This window comes from Coffea arabica, chromosome 5e, assembly GCF_036785885.1.
Source record: "Coffea arabica cultivar ET-39 chromosome 5e, Coffea Arabica ET-39 HiFi, whole genome shotgun sequence".
Taxonomy (NCBI): domain Eukaryota; kingdom Viridiplantae; phylum Streptophyta; class Magnoliopsida; order Gentianales; family Rubiaceae; genus Coffea; species Coffea arabica.
Genome location: NC_092318.1, coordinates 53914622 through 53930775, shown reverse-complemented (window position 1 = coordinate 53930775; position 16154 = coordinate 53914622). Strand labels below are relative to the sequence as shown.

The 16154-nt window shown below is 34.9% G+C and overlaps 2 protein-coding genes across 4 annotated transcripts; both read right to left on the bottom strand.

The window, feature by feature from the left end:
- Positions 1-6822: 6822 nt before the first annotated feature.
- Positions 6823-11732, bottom strand: LOC140006795 (uncharacterized). The gene is made up of 4 exons (XM_072049394.1): positions 10714-11732; positions 8102-8369; positions 7895-7999; positions 6823-7760 (listed from the first exon to the last, which is right to left on the bottom strand). Exons 1-4 carry the CDS (start codon positions 10923-10925, stop codon positions 7650-7652), a joined length of 696 nt encoding a protein of 231 aa, XP_071905495.1. The 5' UTR covers positions 10926-11732; the 3' UTR covers positions 6823-7649.
- Positions 11733-11883: 151 nt separating this feature from the next.
- Positions 11884-14634, bottom strand: LOC113687915 (peptidyl-prolyl cis-trans isomerase FKBP16-1, chloroplastic-like). Of its 3 annotated transcripts, none has more exons than XM_027205445.2 (8): positions 14449-14634; positions 13822-14010; positions 13648-13682; positions 13046-13139; positions 12863-12923; positions 12410-12455; positions 12204-12274; positions 11884-12075 (listed from the first exon to the last, which is right to left on the bottom strand). In XM_027205445.2, exons 1-8 carry the CDS (start codon positions 14505-14507, stop codon positions 11998-12000), a joined length of 633 nt encoding a protein of 210 aa, XP_027061246.1. In that variant the 5' UTR covers positions 14508-14634; the 3' UTR covers positions 11884-11997. The 3 variants fall into 3 exon arrangements, with proteins under 3 accessions (XP_027061246.1, XP_027061247.1, XP_027061248.1); XM_027205446.2 differs by having other exon boundaries at positions 13046-13127; XM_027205447.2 differs by having other exon boundaries at positions 13822-13991; positions 14449-14608.
- Positions 14635-16154: the final 1520 nt, after the last annotated feature.

Sequence of the window (16154 nt, the reverse complement as noted above, 5' to 3'; positions counted from 1 at the left end):
TGCACTCATTTTAATCAGGTGCAAGATAAATTAAAAAAAGGGACTTGTTTTGTTTTCTTGAAGGCCGAGATAATGAAGCCGGCCATATCTAAATATCTAATTCAGTAGTTGATTAGTGGGAAACGGAATCTGATGGAGTAGTAGTGAGTGGTAAGTAGTGACTGGTGAAGTGCACATGGAAGTGAAAATCAACTATCACTAATTGGCAACTAAATTAGTTTCAAATCAGAACATGCTGTCGGGCGGCCTTTCTGTAAGGTCAGTTTTCAAAACAAGAAGAAAAAAAGAAAAAAAATTGGAGTCATTGGCCTGAAGTGGAGGGCTGAAGGGACAACATCACAGCAACTCAACACTTGTTAATCCTATATTTGGTCACAAATCCACCAAATCAACAACATAAAACCTGACAACACTGCTATAAAAATATTACTAGTAGTACTACAGGACAGATCGGCTCTCGTGCCTCCCCACTTCAACATATGCTGAGGGAAATCACGGGCTCATTCCAGAACGTGAAGCGTTAGAATTCGTATGCCATGCATCATTTGCTCTTTCCAAGAGACATGCCAACGCAATTATCCTTTGTTTTATTTCTGCCGTTCTTCCAAGAGATTTATAATCTACTCGAGAGATGTTTGGCCCCATTGGTTCGAATGCGAAAAGGTCAATAGCGGTAAAAAGTAAAAAACTTGTAATGTTTCTTTCGTCCTTCATGCATAGATTTGGGAACATATATAGAGCGATCAGGTAACATAAAGCCCAGTAAAACTTAATACATGATACATGCATCATCAATTGGACATTACTATAGTGTATGGATTAGACTGATCTTATTGCTACCAAAAGCAAGATCTTAACACTTTTCCTTGCAAGTTGGCGTCAAGATGTACTTGAAGAAAAAGATTAGACTTAATTAAGTCTAACAAAGTAGGAGGGTATGATTAGTTTTGGCTCTGGGAGCAATAAGATGGGGCCTTGATTTGATGAATAGCTAAGTATCATGCGCATTATTATTATTATCATTATTAAACCAAAATTTTTCATCCATTTGTTTTAAGCTATTTGAGGTGTTGTACAATTAAGATAAGGAATTGCTGGACCCATACAGAAAAAAGAAAGAAAAAAAAAACGAAAAAGGGGGTCGGCATAACCTTCCTTGTACATTTCTCCTGTACATTTTGGCCTGATACGGTTGATGGATACTCGGCACAACAAGAAGTACCTAGCGGCCAAAAATCCGTAATGCCTGTAAAGAGGAGGTGAACCCAATTGATGCAAGGTTTCTTTCTTGACCTCAGAAAATAAAATCCAAAACACAAAAAGACAAGAAAAACTTTAAAAGAAAAGACGCCCACCAAATCAATATTGAGGATGAAATTCACAATGATAAGCATTGTCTCCCATTCCAATTCTCAATCCTAATTCTGACCATAATTTTCCATAGAGATACTCTCCATGACAGGAGAAAAATGAAGCTGCCCTTTTCTTTCTAATTCATCATTAGAAATCAACAAATTTTTAGTTGTCCACTTTTTCGGATTTCTTTTCTTCCTGATGATGGGATCTAATCTAAATGCAAGGCACGTACATTTCCAATAATACTAAGATAGAATGAAGCTCGCTCTGGTGGTCACATGCGTGGCCATCGAATAAGTCAGCAGTGATTGCTAATTTGCTAGCCACATGATCGTGAGACTCCCAAGTGCTGTCAATTGGATTTGAAAGCTAACAAAGGAGATAAATGGCACGTGATAACATGGTATTACTGCCTTTCCATACCTCCCTTTGCATGTGTAACAGTTCGGAGTTGCGGCAAATTACAGCTGCATCCTTGATGTACATTACAGATACAACATGCACATATCCTAGCTTTTGGTGTTCCATTTTGATAGTACTAGTTTTTCTTTCACACAGTTTAAGAAAAAATAAATAAATTTTATTGAAAAAACAAAATTAGGTTACTATTTTTTAAAATACCCTTACATTAAATAAAGTACAACTTCATATTAATTATTCATGAAAACTTGAATTGATAGTATATGGGAACTTGAATTGATGGTCAAGAAACGTTTCACATTATTTCACATTAAATTTAAATGTATTAAATGGAGTAGGTTAACAATCTATATTAAATAAGGTAGTTTATACTAGTAACAACCTACATTGAATAAGGGTATATTAGAGAAATTAAAAGATAACTACATTATTCAATTGGAAAGTGGACTACAATTTGAAACAGACAAAAAAAAGAAAACAGCACTATTAAAGTGGGACGGAGGGAGTACATAGTATATCCTAGCTGGTATATGTATATTATATAGCTGTAAGGGTTGGTTATTTACCAATTCCCTATGGTTCAAACATAGCATTGACTTTTTCCCATCAGGTCTTTGAGTACTTGTGTTACTCCAAAACAGAAGCAGAACATGCGTTGTATAATACTGCAGAATGAGGCAAAGAAAAAGCTAGCCCCTAAAATTGTGTAGATGGGATCAATGATGGAGCCAAGGGGGGGCAGAGGGGGGCCATGGCCCCCCCTAAGTTTTGAAAAATTTAATTCATAATATGTAAATATATGTATAAGTCAAAGTTGGCCCCTCCTAATTTTTTACAATTTTAGTTTATATTATGAGAGTTTATATATATATATATATATATGTGTATATATATCTGTGTGTGTGTGTGTGAATTAGCCACCTTTTGATTTAATTTTTTCTTCAAAAAAAAGTTATTTATTTTTTATTGTAATAATTATTTAACATTCAAAAAATTACATAATTTGATGATCTATAGTAAATTGACCCAATTTGATGTATTATAATAAAAGACTTAATTCATAATTATCAATGGGCTACAATAAAAATAATTACTTTATTGGTCCATATACAAATATACACCTTAGCCTAATTGATAAAAAAATTTAAAATTAGTGATCTATCCTCTTGTTGACTCATATACAAATATACAAATAATTACTTGAAGGCTCGGTGAAGACAAGAAATTGAGTGATATATCCTGTTATTGGCAGATTGATGATATTTGTTCTCACTCTTTTTGTATCAATTGCAACTATAGAATGTACATTTTCAATTGTGAATATAATCAAAACAAAACTCTAAAACAAGATAAAAGATAATTTCTTGAATGATTGTCTAACAATGTATATAAAAAAAAAGGATGATCAAAATTTAACACTGATTCAATTATAGATGAATTTAGTTCTATGAAAGAACGTAAAACTCAATTTACTTTTAAAAAAAGAGGTTGAAATTTCAAGGTATGCTAACATAACTTTTATCTTTTATTAATTGAAAATAGTTATATTATATTGTATAGTTATATTTTTATTTTTGCACAAATGACATATTGAAGCATCTTCTCATAATGTACAATTTGGGTAGTTTGTTATGTTATAAGATATTTAATCAAAGGTTATTTTTTGTCCTAATTTTTGTTATGACTATGCTGCATATTTATGTAATAGACATACCTTTATAATTAAAATTAAAATTTGATATTTTAAGATATCATATATTTAAATAGATGAAAATTATTTTGAACATAACATATTAAGATAATTTTGTTCAAAAAAATTTTGGCCCCCCTCCCAAGGAAAAAATCCTGGCTCCGTTTTATAGTCTATAGAATGGACATTTTCAATTATGAAAATAATCAAAATAAAGCTCCAAAACAAGATAAAAGATCATTTCTTGAATGATTGCCTAACAATGTACATAAAAAAAGGAAGTTGTTCGAAAATTTGGCATTGATTCAATTAGAGATGAATTTAGTTCTATGAAAGAACGTAAAACTCAATTTATTTTTAATAAAAGAGGATGAAATTTCAAGGTATATTAACATAACTTTTATCTTTTTTTAATTGAAAATAATTATATTTATATTACATAGTCATATTTTTGTTTTTGCACAGGGAACATATTGGAGCATCTTCTCATAACGTGCAACTTAAGTGGTTTGTGATGTTATAAAATATTTAATCCAATGTTATTTCTTATCTTAATTTTAGTTATGACTATGCTACATATTTATGAAATAGACATACCTTTATAATTAAAATTAATATTTGATATTTTAAGATGTCATATATTTAAATAAATAAAAATTAGTTTGAACATAACATATTAAGATAATTTTGTTCGAAAAAATTTTGGCCCCCCCAAGGAAAAAATCCTGGCTCCGTCACTGGATGGGATCATCAGGAATTAATGAATGTTTATAGTAGTGCTACCTTTTTGCATGAACGTGCCATGATAGAGCCCTCCATTCTGGTGAAAGATGTTTATTGGATTAGTCGTGGAGTGGAATGAATGCCATGAGAGAATCCTCCAAGCTCGTACAAGTGGAAGAAAATGGATGACTTTCTCTCGTTTTACGTATAAAGGTGTATGTATGGATTATTATTGGGGTTGGTGAATGGTGACGTGAGTGTATGTACCGTGTGCTAGGAGCTGCCTCTTATAAGATGAAGATAAATATACTTTTCAACACCGAAGGGATACCTACATATTATTGTCTTCTTCTTTGTCTCCAACAATAACTATGCAGAAACTAAAAAAGAAGAATCCTGAAATGCCGGTCCAAAAGTTGACTACACTTTTGCATGCTATTCATCTTATTACGGCTTTCAAGAATTCTTCTCAATTGTCAAAGTCTCACCCGCTCGTGCAAGAGAGTGTGTGTTGATTAACGATAATTATACATTGGAATTGGACTTTGTTGTTGTTGATGATGATGATGATGATGGCCTACCACTTCATATGATATGATATGGGCTACAAAGAGCTGTGTGATCGATGCAACTCATAATTTCTTGTTGCATGTATTTTCCTGCCTCCCACCCCTCCTTTTGGCTTTGCTAATCCTACTCACTCATTCTTTGGAGTCCATTCTAATAGGATATAGATGGATGAGTCTCAGATACGGCTAAATGTGGCAACTGTTTGAGACAGTTTATTGCGTGATCATATGGATACTCGGAAGTTTCTGTAAATTTTTGTTTAATGTTAATTCTGTAGAAAAGAAAATTTCGTTGAAATACATCATAAAATACCTTTCTTTTGTTGTCCCAAAAAAGAAAAAAAAAATAAAATAAATGAAGTCTAAGACATTAATTAAGGTTTAAGTCTTTAAGCTAATCTTTACAAACAAGCGGCCTTCTTGCTTTGATTGCTTCTAAATGCCTAGCACACATGCATCAAGATTCAAGACTATACGATGAGGGCTGCAAATGAGTCGAGTCGAGTCGAGTTTTGGCCTAATCGATCCGAACCTTGACTTAATTTCATTGAACTCGAATTCGAGCTCGAACTCGAACTCGACGAGCTGACAATTTCAAGCTCGATTTCGAGCTCGACTTGATTCGAGCCGAGCTCGAGCTCGCAAAAAAATAAAAAATAATTATTTTATTTTTTAAAAAAAATCAAATAAAAAATAATATTTTTTTCTTAATAAATAATAAATATATTAAGATTATATATGTAATTTTACTATTAAAATAAAAAAAATAAAAAAAATATATATATACTTAAAATAAAAAATATATACATATATATATACTCGAGCTAATATTTTGAGCTCGAGTTCGAGCCCGATTTCGACTCGAGCCAGCTCGAACTCGACTCGAGCTCGATATTGATCAAGTTTGAGTCGAGTTTGACTCGAGTCTCGGTTCGTTTGCAGCCCTAAATACGATCAGACTTGAAAGGAAAAGCAAACCAGTGAAAGATAATACCACTAGATAAAACCGTAATGAAAATTTTTTCCCTTTTTTTATGTAATAATAATAATAATAATAAAAAGGTTGTTTTCACTTGGCTTTCGTTTTACTCGGTGATTGATTTGATCAGGCTTTGCGTGGTTTGCATCAGCCTCACAAATTTCAGTTTCTGCTCTTTGTTCTTGTCTTTATCACCAGAGGCATTCATCCTTTTTGCTTTCCGCAAATTTTTCCTTATAAAAACAAAGGTATAGTGGGTAATCTGGCCAAATGTCTATATTACTGGTCAAATCATTGTCTCTTATACCTTTTTTTTTGGCCGTTTATATATTTGTGGTAGAAATTATTGTTCCCTAATCTCTATGTTGCTTTCCTTAATTTCGGGATTTTGACTTCCTAAGAGAATCAAATAAAAGGTAATGGGTGGAAAAGCAGAGAGGAAGTTCTCACTCTTTGGCTTGGTTCTTTTTTTTCTTTTTTTTTTTTATCGACCTTTACCTAAAACCCGACTTTAAGGTCTATTTCTTTGATCTTGGTTAGTCAAAATCTGTGTGCTACACGGCTCTGTCTTTTACCACTGCTTAAACTTAAAAAAAAAAAAAAAAAACCGCATCACGGAAAGAATGAAAATGTTGTAAATATTACTCAACTAAGCTCTAACTAAGTAATAAGATTGTACCACTTTACACCAAATGTTATAAGAATTAGACTGAACAGAACAAGAGGTTTCAGTGGAAAGCCAGGATCCATTAGTGCTCTCCCACCACATACTTGAAGGGCCTTTTGGGAGGTGGCACAATAAAATGATTTTAACTTCGCTTGACGAGAAAGAGACAGAAGAAGACAATCGAAGTCCTCGTATGAAAGGAGGTAAAAAATGTACGCACAATTCTCTGCGTTTTTGGTACGAAGACAAGCATAATAACTCATGTCTAGCGGAAAATTGGTTTCCCCGAAAGGTGATATATCTCGCAATCACTTCCCATCAATACTTGGCCAAAGGGCATTGCTGATTTTAGTTTTCTTCCTTTTTTTCCCCCCCTCAAAAGAGCAATTCAATAAAGCACATAATTCTTTAGTAAATCTACAGGAAGAAGGTAAGGTAAATTGATTTCAAAACCAGAGCATTTCACCGACTCTATTAAACGCTTAACAGATTACTTTTCACTGAAAAATAGCAGAATTTAAAACTAAACTCTCTTAGGCAATTTGTACAAAGTTTCCAATCTACCGACCTTCCTTGACCAAACCCACAATATGAGCACTTGTACTGTTGTATTGAACTAGGACATGTTCCAACTGACTTTGCCTGCTGCCTCATGTCCTGCCACTACCTACTACTTCATGAGCATCCTTTTGGCATGGTAAATGCATCAATGGTTACAAAAAGAAGAAGGAAAGAAATGCAAATGTACGTAATATCCGCCCTTGTTTACTTCTCTAATTGTTGCAAAACAACTCCGCAAACCAAATCCTTTTGTGATGTTTGATATACTAAAGAAACAAAATAGGTTCACCCCAAAACAAGAACACTGAATGCCACACCAAAAGGCTCATGACCACAGCTTAACTATGTTACTGACGCTCCAATATTGATGATACTTTTTTTTTTTTTAAAGTGAGAGATCTTAAATCCAAGACCTCCTCCTTATACACCCTCCCCCTTCCCTCCCAACCCAAGATGATACTGTTCACTTGGAAGGAAAAGTAATCATTTGATAAACGTACATAGTTTAAGCCAAGTATCAGATTAATAATGGCTCCAAAACAAAATCACATCCTTTCGCTCTCTCTCTCAACCAGCCGAGTTTCCAGCCAAAGTATAGTACATATGCTGCATTCGGTTACCATCTTTGACTTGGAAAGTGTGTAACGACTGAGAATACCTGCATTTTGTTGTCATTAACTCCTATTATCTGCCGAAGCATTTTAATACTGAAGAGGTCAGGGATGATGAGATGAACTTTAGTCCAGTAGATCCACCAGGAAAGTAGGAAATAGCATAATATGATAACGCTAAAACCTGCAAGGATCCAAACCAAAAATTCATATCAACATCAACTAAAAAAAGGATTCAACAAAACTCATTTTTAGCACCCAAAAACTTGGTGGGGAGGAGGGAAAGAGCTGCAAGAATAAAAGAGCAAGGATTCATACTTGTAGCACAGAAAAGACAACAGAGAGGATATAGCTGTGAAGCACCATGGAAACATATATGGTACCCATCATGCTGCCTATGAACCCCAATGTGAAAGGAAGTCTCTGGTGAACATAATGTGAAATACAGATGAGAGGCGAGAAATATCAGATAACTTAGAATTAAAGATTTAAAAATAAAAAATAAAAAACTCATGAGAAAACTACCTCTTTTGATGACATGTGAGAAAACTGATTCTTTGGGCCTCTAAGGGCGAAGAAGGATCCAATTATAAGACCACATCCGAGAGTAAAGCAGATAGCAAATTTCTGGGGTACCAATACAATGACTGGAAGGAATAGCGTAAATGACATGAAAACAAAGAACACTCCAGTTGCCAGCAGTAAACTGAAATACAACAGAGATTTTCCAGATGGGATATTGCTAGTTGCTGTTTGAAAATTTCCAGGCAGTTCTCTAACTCCCTTTGAAACCCTGAAGAATGACAACATGAACATCTTTACACATCAGAAAAAGGAAATATCACCACACTTGGATACAGAAAGGGTTCAAATTCTTAGGACAGAGTTTATACAGTATAGACTTTTCAAATAGAAGAAACTTTAGGATAAACTAATCAAAAATACTTCAGAAATTATTCATCCTAAAGGTATAAAACTAACAAGCCATAATCAAAACTCTACCAATCAATGCTAGCAAAAGCAAAAACATGTTGCTGAATTTTGCAACCACTTGTCACAGCATCCAGCTATGACATGAACCAGAAACTGTAGAATATTACATATCATGTTCTCCAATTAGACACGATACTTTCTTCTAAAACTCAACAATATATAATCATGATAGAGTTCTCGGGGAGTGGGGAAATTCAAACTGGGCAATTTGTCCCTTGTAAAACAGACCCTTGAGATTAGCAACAATCTTCAATTACATTCCTCCAACAAAGATTTCTACAACATCCTCTTACAAGTGAGAGATGGAACTCTTTCGACACATCAGTGATATCCCCTTGTGCGTTCTTGTAATTAGTAAACTTTTAAGCTTTAAAGAAGGAGATCTATCTCTGCTACATGTATGCATCACTTCCAAAGACTTTTCATCTCCTTAAAAAATCAATGATCTATTTCAACCCCAATGTCTTCTACATGATTCATATTGATTATCAAATTAATATTGGCATAGGTTGTCAAAGGCAACCAGTGAAAAGTAACACCATGACAGTGGTAAATAGAAATTATAGGTAATAATGGTCCTAGGCAGTTTAAGGTAAAAGTGACAGAGGGATGCTGTGACATGAATGATTTATGGGAAGCTTTGTTATCCTTGGTAGCTAGCTCAAGGTAGCCATGTCGTGATATGAAATAACATCCAAAAAATGAAGTGACCATACAAGGGAAGTCAAAAATCTTAAAAAATTGTGTTTTCCATGTAGAAATTATTCCTGTAAAACTTTCCAAATTAATTGATTTTGCTATTCTGAGAAAGGCAGATGTCACGAACAATGAGCTCCAATACGATTTATATCTGAGTCAGCTAACATATGCATAAGACATTATCATCATCTACGCAAGTTCTTTAATCAATACTCAAAAGTAACGAAGACGCCAAATCCTTACCTGTTTCTAGTCAAATTGTTCTCCATAATAATAAATTCGCATCATTAACTGTTTTTACAGCTGAGTAGATAGAGCCTGACGAATAAGGTGCACGTGTGGATTACTAATTTGGTTTAAATTTTGATGATCTAAGACATTATTATCATCTCCGTTATGCAAAGTCTCTTAGATGAATCAACCACAACTAAATGCTAGCAAAAGCCCTGTTGTTTAAGGTACCTCTAGACTGTAATGAAGTGTAAGCCAAATCTCATAGTTTCTACACTGAATTTATTTCTACCACCCAATTTGTAGGGCTTCATAAGCTTATACTTATACCGGATGAACCAAAACTAAGAATCACAAAAAGTCAAAAAGTTCTCCATATGCACATTTTATTCTCAAGAAACTGACCCAACCTTTGCCTGGAAAATAAGATACGCGTCCAAAAACAAAAAGAACAGTTTAATACCAATTGTATGACACATGCATATATCACCGAACACAGACGTAAAATTCCTTTTCTGCATTCGTCCAATTCGAATATCAGCTCGAATATAAGCATACAAACTGATACAAGATTCAAACAAGGATGAATACGACACACATAATTGGATATGTCATTATTTGAAACTATATTGTGGTTGCATCACAAATACGTTTTTCAGTCACACTTATTACATTCCCAACCACATTTTTATCTCGCATACATTCTATCATAAAAAATGCTACAGTGATCATTTGAAATATATTTCGAATAGCACTCTATCCAAACACTCCTATTGTTTTTTCCCCTTGCAGTACCTAATTTCCTTCGATAGGCATAATGAGCAATGCATCACCAGCTCATACGGACAATTTAAGCAAGGAGCTAGCTAAATCAAATTAGAAGTTTGGTTACAATGAATTTCCTTCAGCAGGACTTAGAATTTGGTCTTAGTGCAGAATTGAACGTCAAAAACAAATCAATCCGAGAAAGATTCAGGAATTTGGTTAGATATTAACGATATAGACAGAGCATAACAAGTCAGCTTCACGAAATTAGTGATTAAAATAAGGAGAATTACTAAAAACTAACAATTCATTTCACCATTCTCACACCGGAATTTCTCTTCCACATTGACGCTCTTAGGAGAAAAACCATGGACACAGATAGAAGCTAGTTAAACACTCGAAATTACTGGGGGAAAGAAAGGAGAGTAGAGCGGGGAGCAGAATCTCACACGTTAAAAGTGCCGGAAACGGTGTCGTTGGCGGACCTGACGGCGGATTCGAGATCAAAACCAGGAAGGAGGGAGCTGCTATCTTCGGAGGCTCTAGCAGCTGCATATGAGTTCCAATCTGACAATAAAGACGGCGAAGACGACGACGACGACGCCGTTTGCTGATTATTGGCATTGGCGCCGACGGTAACCGCTGAAAACCACTGCTGCATCTTGCGAGTTTTCTCACGATCCAGTACCCGACCCAACTCTTCTTGAGAGGAGAAAAAATAGGAAATTTTTGGTGAATTTGGACAGGCAACGAGCAGAGGATGTGGACAGGGGACCCCAATTTCACCAATCTTGCCTTTACTCCTTAGTCTAAAAGTTTCAAAATTTGACGTGTTTTGTAGCTGCTGTTATTAGTGCGTATTTGCGGTCTTGGTAATTAAGCAAAGACGGAGCGGAGGCGCTGAAACATTTTCCCGTTTCAGCGGGATTGTCAAAGGCGTGGAGTCTGAATGCGTATCTATACTACGCCTTTGTGGCTGGGGTACATGCCGACTTCTGTCAAAGACTCAAAGGTGCGCTCTAAATTTCCCAAGACATGCACTCGATGGTTAACTAAATTCACGCAGAAACGATAAATGCCTCTCCAGTTGAACTGTCCAGCTCACTCTAGCTTATGTAACTGTTTTAGAACAGTTATACTACAAGTTTGACAAATTTTACGCAAATTTACATATGATCAGTTGACCGTTGTATCTCGTCAAAACTATCATCATCGCATTTGAAATACTGCACTTCACCTTCCCGTTTAGAATCAATTGTGTGCATTTTTTATGGATGGATCATATGCTACCACTAAATCTTTTTTTTTTTTTTGTCGATAGTTTCCTATACGATAGCAGACAGATGCACTACGCATTCGCTTGAATTTTTTAAATAAAGCCACATTTAATTGTGACAAGTTGGTGGAAGACAAGGTTTGAATCCTTGCTTCCCACCCTACCAAGCTTTAATGCATTGACGGTGGCCACCAGTCCAAAGGCGGGTGGTTTACTACTAAATCTTTCTCGTCTCGGCTTGACTTTGCTCGTGAACCCTCTGGCGCATTTGCTTTTTTCTTCAATCATATGCTACCCGTTAACTCCCTCCCCTAGTTTCCTTTCTGTTAGCACGTACTATCACTTAACAATTCCAGGATCAACATCATAAATAACCAATGGTTGTATTCGAGTATGCCTAGTGCTCCACATCAATTATATGCGAAATATATGTAAAGATAGGATCAAACTCCACAAGTCACAAAACCTTCAAAAGTTGCACTTCAAATATTAAAGGCTCTTTCGCGTGAGACAAAAGACTCCGCCTAGGCCCAAACTGCAAAATGAATGCACGGTCGTTTATTTGTTAGTGCGGCATGATCATCTTTCATTTACCAGTGCCAGCTGCCAAGAGCTAACTTGTAGAACAATGGGTTCTGGAGAAGGAAGTGAGGAAGTCATTACCTCTTCCGGGACAGGTGCTAAGTTTTCACTGATGTAACCGACAGAAGGAGGTATCAGTGCTCTTCTCTTTCCTGCGAAATATGATCAAGCTTTTCTCAAACATGTATTATTGACTTGAAGGGCTATTTTCAAACTATATGAACACGCTTCAATTGCGACTTTTGGCATACAAAACCCCTTCAGAAACTACGACAAGTAAAACAAACCTCCAGCTTTCATTCCAATCAAAACCTCCTTCAGACCTTTAATAATCTAGACAACCAGAAAAACCTTGATTAGCAACCTTTACAAGAAATTCGCAAATACTTCTGAAACGTGATTCTCAAGGATCTTTTTGTAGGTTCAAGTAGCAGATCCTGAATCCCAGAGGACGCAAGCAGGTAATGGTGTTATATAAACGGCAGGATGCAGGGAAAGCGCTAGTTACAAAGCAGATACTTGACTGAAAACGTTACGACCAGTCAGCATCTCCATTGCAAGACAAAATCATAACTCAATTTATTAGTTACGACAATGCATAACAAGAATCTAGCCCAGAAAGGAAATTCTGGAGTCATTAACCCAATGGCGAAAAGCTATGAGTGAGTAATGGTTCTGAGTAAATGCTTCCTACTTAATTTATCATTCTCACATCATGTAATAGAAGAAACAGAATTGACCTGCTTGTCATCCAGCGAGAGTATAACAGGAGCACTTTCTCCACTAAATTTATCGACCGTGCTGTATTCAAATGATGTATAAAGCATAATGGAAGTTACTTGTACAATCTCAGAAGGCAGAACCAGAAAATTCAAGGCATTAGAAATCCATCTGATCAAAGAAATAGAAGTTTGAAAGCTTACCTGTGGACAAAATATCCATTTGAACGCCGGCATACATAGTTTATTTCCACAAGATCACCCTCAGATGCTTCCCGTCCTTTGCCTTCAACAATTTCTTGCAGAGAGGTTTGACAAACAGACATTTAAGAAATAAACGGAAAAATGAACGTAGTATAGCTGAAATTCCCACTCCATAGTGTAAATTGAGAAATGTATCTGGTGTCTGCCCCTTTGACAGTTTTTTAAGTCGTAGTTCAAGTTCAAAAATCATGTACAGACAGAAGTCATAGATTATTTTTGTATGCAAATGTGTATATTAAGTACCGAATTTAGCCAAGTACATGTAATACATGAGTGCTTCTACTTCAAAGCTACTTCTGGTGGCATGTATGTGTGGAATGAGATGCATACCATCCTACATTTGTCCCACATTCCCATCAAAATTGGGAAGTAACTTGATTTGTAACAGATGACAGGCCAAAATGCGTCTCAATAGCTTATGTAGAAAGATAAAGGAATGAATGAAAAAGAAAAAAGAGTATCATAGTTCTAATGTCCTTAATAAACAGAATGAATCAAGTCATTCGTTTCAACAAGCATGTCAGCAGCAATGGATATCTTACCTTGTATCCTCACTCCACTGGGAAGCTTCAATGTCCTGGATGCTTCAAATGCCAAGCAGAGATTGTGTTTGAGAACAACTGACAATAACAAGTACTAATTCTAGGGACCTCTCTAGAATTTCACCTTACTCCAAACAAACTGTAAGTACTAATGACAGCATGAGCAATATTTACCTTACCACATCAGGTTCATTCATCTCCTGCATTGGTGCTGCTAAAATCGTATTGGCAGTTGCAAATATTGGAGCAAATACCATGAGCTGCAATATTGACCTCCTTGGTACCTTTTTAAATCCAATAGAAGTAACTTTCTCACCCAAATTCTCCGACAACACGACTCTAGGCTGCTTGAAAACCAGGCAACTGCTCAAACAAGTATCACACTCATGATGAAACTTTATCGTACACAGTTTAACACCTATTTCAAAAATTCATATCAAGCCTACAGGTAAGAATCCTGTTGCTCGCAGTGCTTAAAAAAAAAAATAAGAAGAAAATCCTAAATGGTTGTACTCTTATATTGCAGCTCCTGCACAAGATCAGTGATCAAGTGTGTCCCGGTAAGACAACAGCTAAGTATCAACCATTCCAAAATCAAATTTTAGTTAAAAATTTGCTCCAACGTTCATCGATTCAACGCGGGATGCTTTCTTCTCGGGCGAACAACTTAATTTCCTTATGAGGTTTAAGGATTCAGTAGTTAACATGCATCCCATTGGTCATTAAATAGCCATGATGAAGATACAAGCAAGCTTACTGGGAGATAATAAGGCTATCAGAAATGAAAGGAATAGTATTTACCTAGGAGAAGCCAAAGCAATTGGGAAACGGATGCGGGTTTGATAAGCTGGACCTCCCATTTCTGAATTTGACTCAAAAGAGAATGAGCCCAAGTGAAGGGAGACGCAGAGACCAGAGAGCTTGGCGGTGTGCAGTGGTAGGGCTGCGGAAGCCAGGAGAGCTGGTCGAAGGATAAGAATGTAGCTGAAATCTCAATACGTGAAAGATCTTCAAACGGCTTTTGGTTTTATTGTTGGGGAAAATGCCAACTTCGTCCCTAAACTTTGTTACTAGTGCTAATTTAATCCCTAATTTTTATTCCTATCTAATTTGATGTGTCCACTTAATTTGCGGTTCCAATTAAGAACCTTTTGTAATGGTACCACCTCCTTAAACCGATATGGTTTCTAATTAACCAACTAAATAAGGTTATTGTTGGAATGTCATCAAGTAAATTGTGTCAAAAAAGTACAAGATTAAAATTTTAAAAAGGTTTTTTTTTGTGATTTTTTACATAATTTAAAAGTTTTATATGGTGATTTTTTTACATAGTTTATTTATTTTATTATAGTCCGTGAGTGACATTCCCATAATATCTCTGTTTGGTTAGTCAATTATGAGCCTGATTAACTTTAGATAGTGGTGCTACCGCGGAGGTCTTTAATTGGAACTACAAAATAAGTTCAAGTATCAAATTGGTAAAAAAAAATTAATGACTAAATCGGCACTAATAAAAGAGTTTAAGGACGAAATTGGTCATTTTTCCTTCATATATCTACTTCCCCTTTTTGTTTAAATATTATAATAGTAAAATTATTTTGATTCTTGGTCGTATGTCCTTCCATTTTATTTATTTATTTATTTGGTGGTAGGCCAAAATTTTACATCAAATAAAATCATGATAGTTGTTTTCTTATACTCAAGGAAAAAAATCATATAATAATGTAAATTGAGATATAATAAAAAAAATCATATAATAATAGAAAAATATCACTCCATATCTATCTAGGATTCAAATTTCTAGCAAAATAGAGACTGTAGTCAATTTTTAGTTTTTGGGTAAACCAGTTACGAAACACTAAACTACATCAATTATCTCAAATTATCTCCTCATCTATTTTAAAGTTTTAAATTGGTCTTTGAATAATAAAAATTATCAAATTTTAATTCTTCATTCTATCTCTACCATTAAATATGTCCAATTTTCCCCTTGGATCCATCAATTTTAGTGATGGAGATGAATTGAAGGATCAAATTTGAATTTTTTTTATTATTAAAGGACAAATTTGATATTGCAAATAGTTGAGGGTCATTTTAAAATTAAAATAGTTTAAGAACTCTTTAAATAATTTACTCTTAGCTTTTTAAGCAAAATCGCAAGTGATATATAATTGCTAATAAACTATTAGCTCTTTTTGACAATTGGAAGGGTATTTAAACAATTATTCTTTATGTAGCATTTGCTTTTCAGAAAAGTAGTTTATATTCAAGCTCGAGAACCTGTAATTCTCAAAATGAAAAAAAAATTATTAAAATATGATTATAAAATCATTTTTGAAGGAAATGAAAACATAAAAATATTGATGCTTACCCAATTACACTAAAACATGGTTAATGTAGTATCATACTACAAACCTTCATATTTCCTTGTTTGCTATGGGATTATGGGTTTATTGGCTTTGGGATGGAGGAAGAAGCACATAAGATTATTGAGATTTCAAAATTTA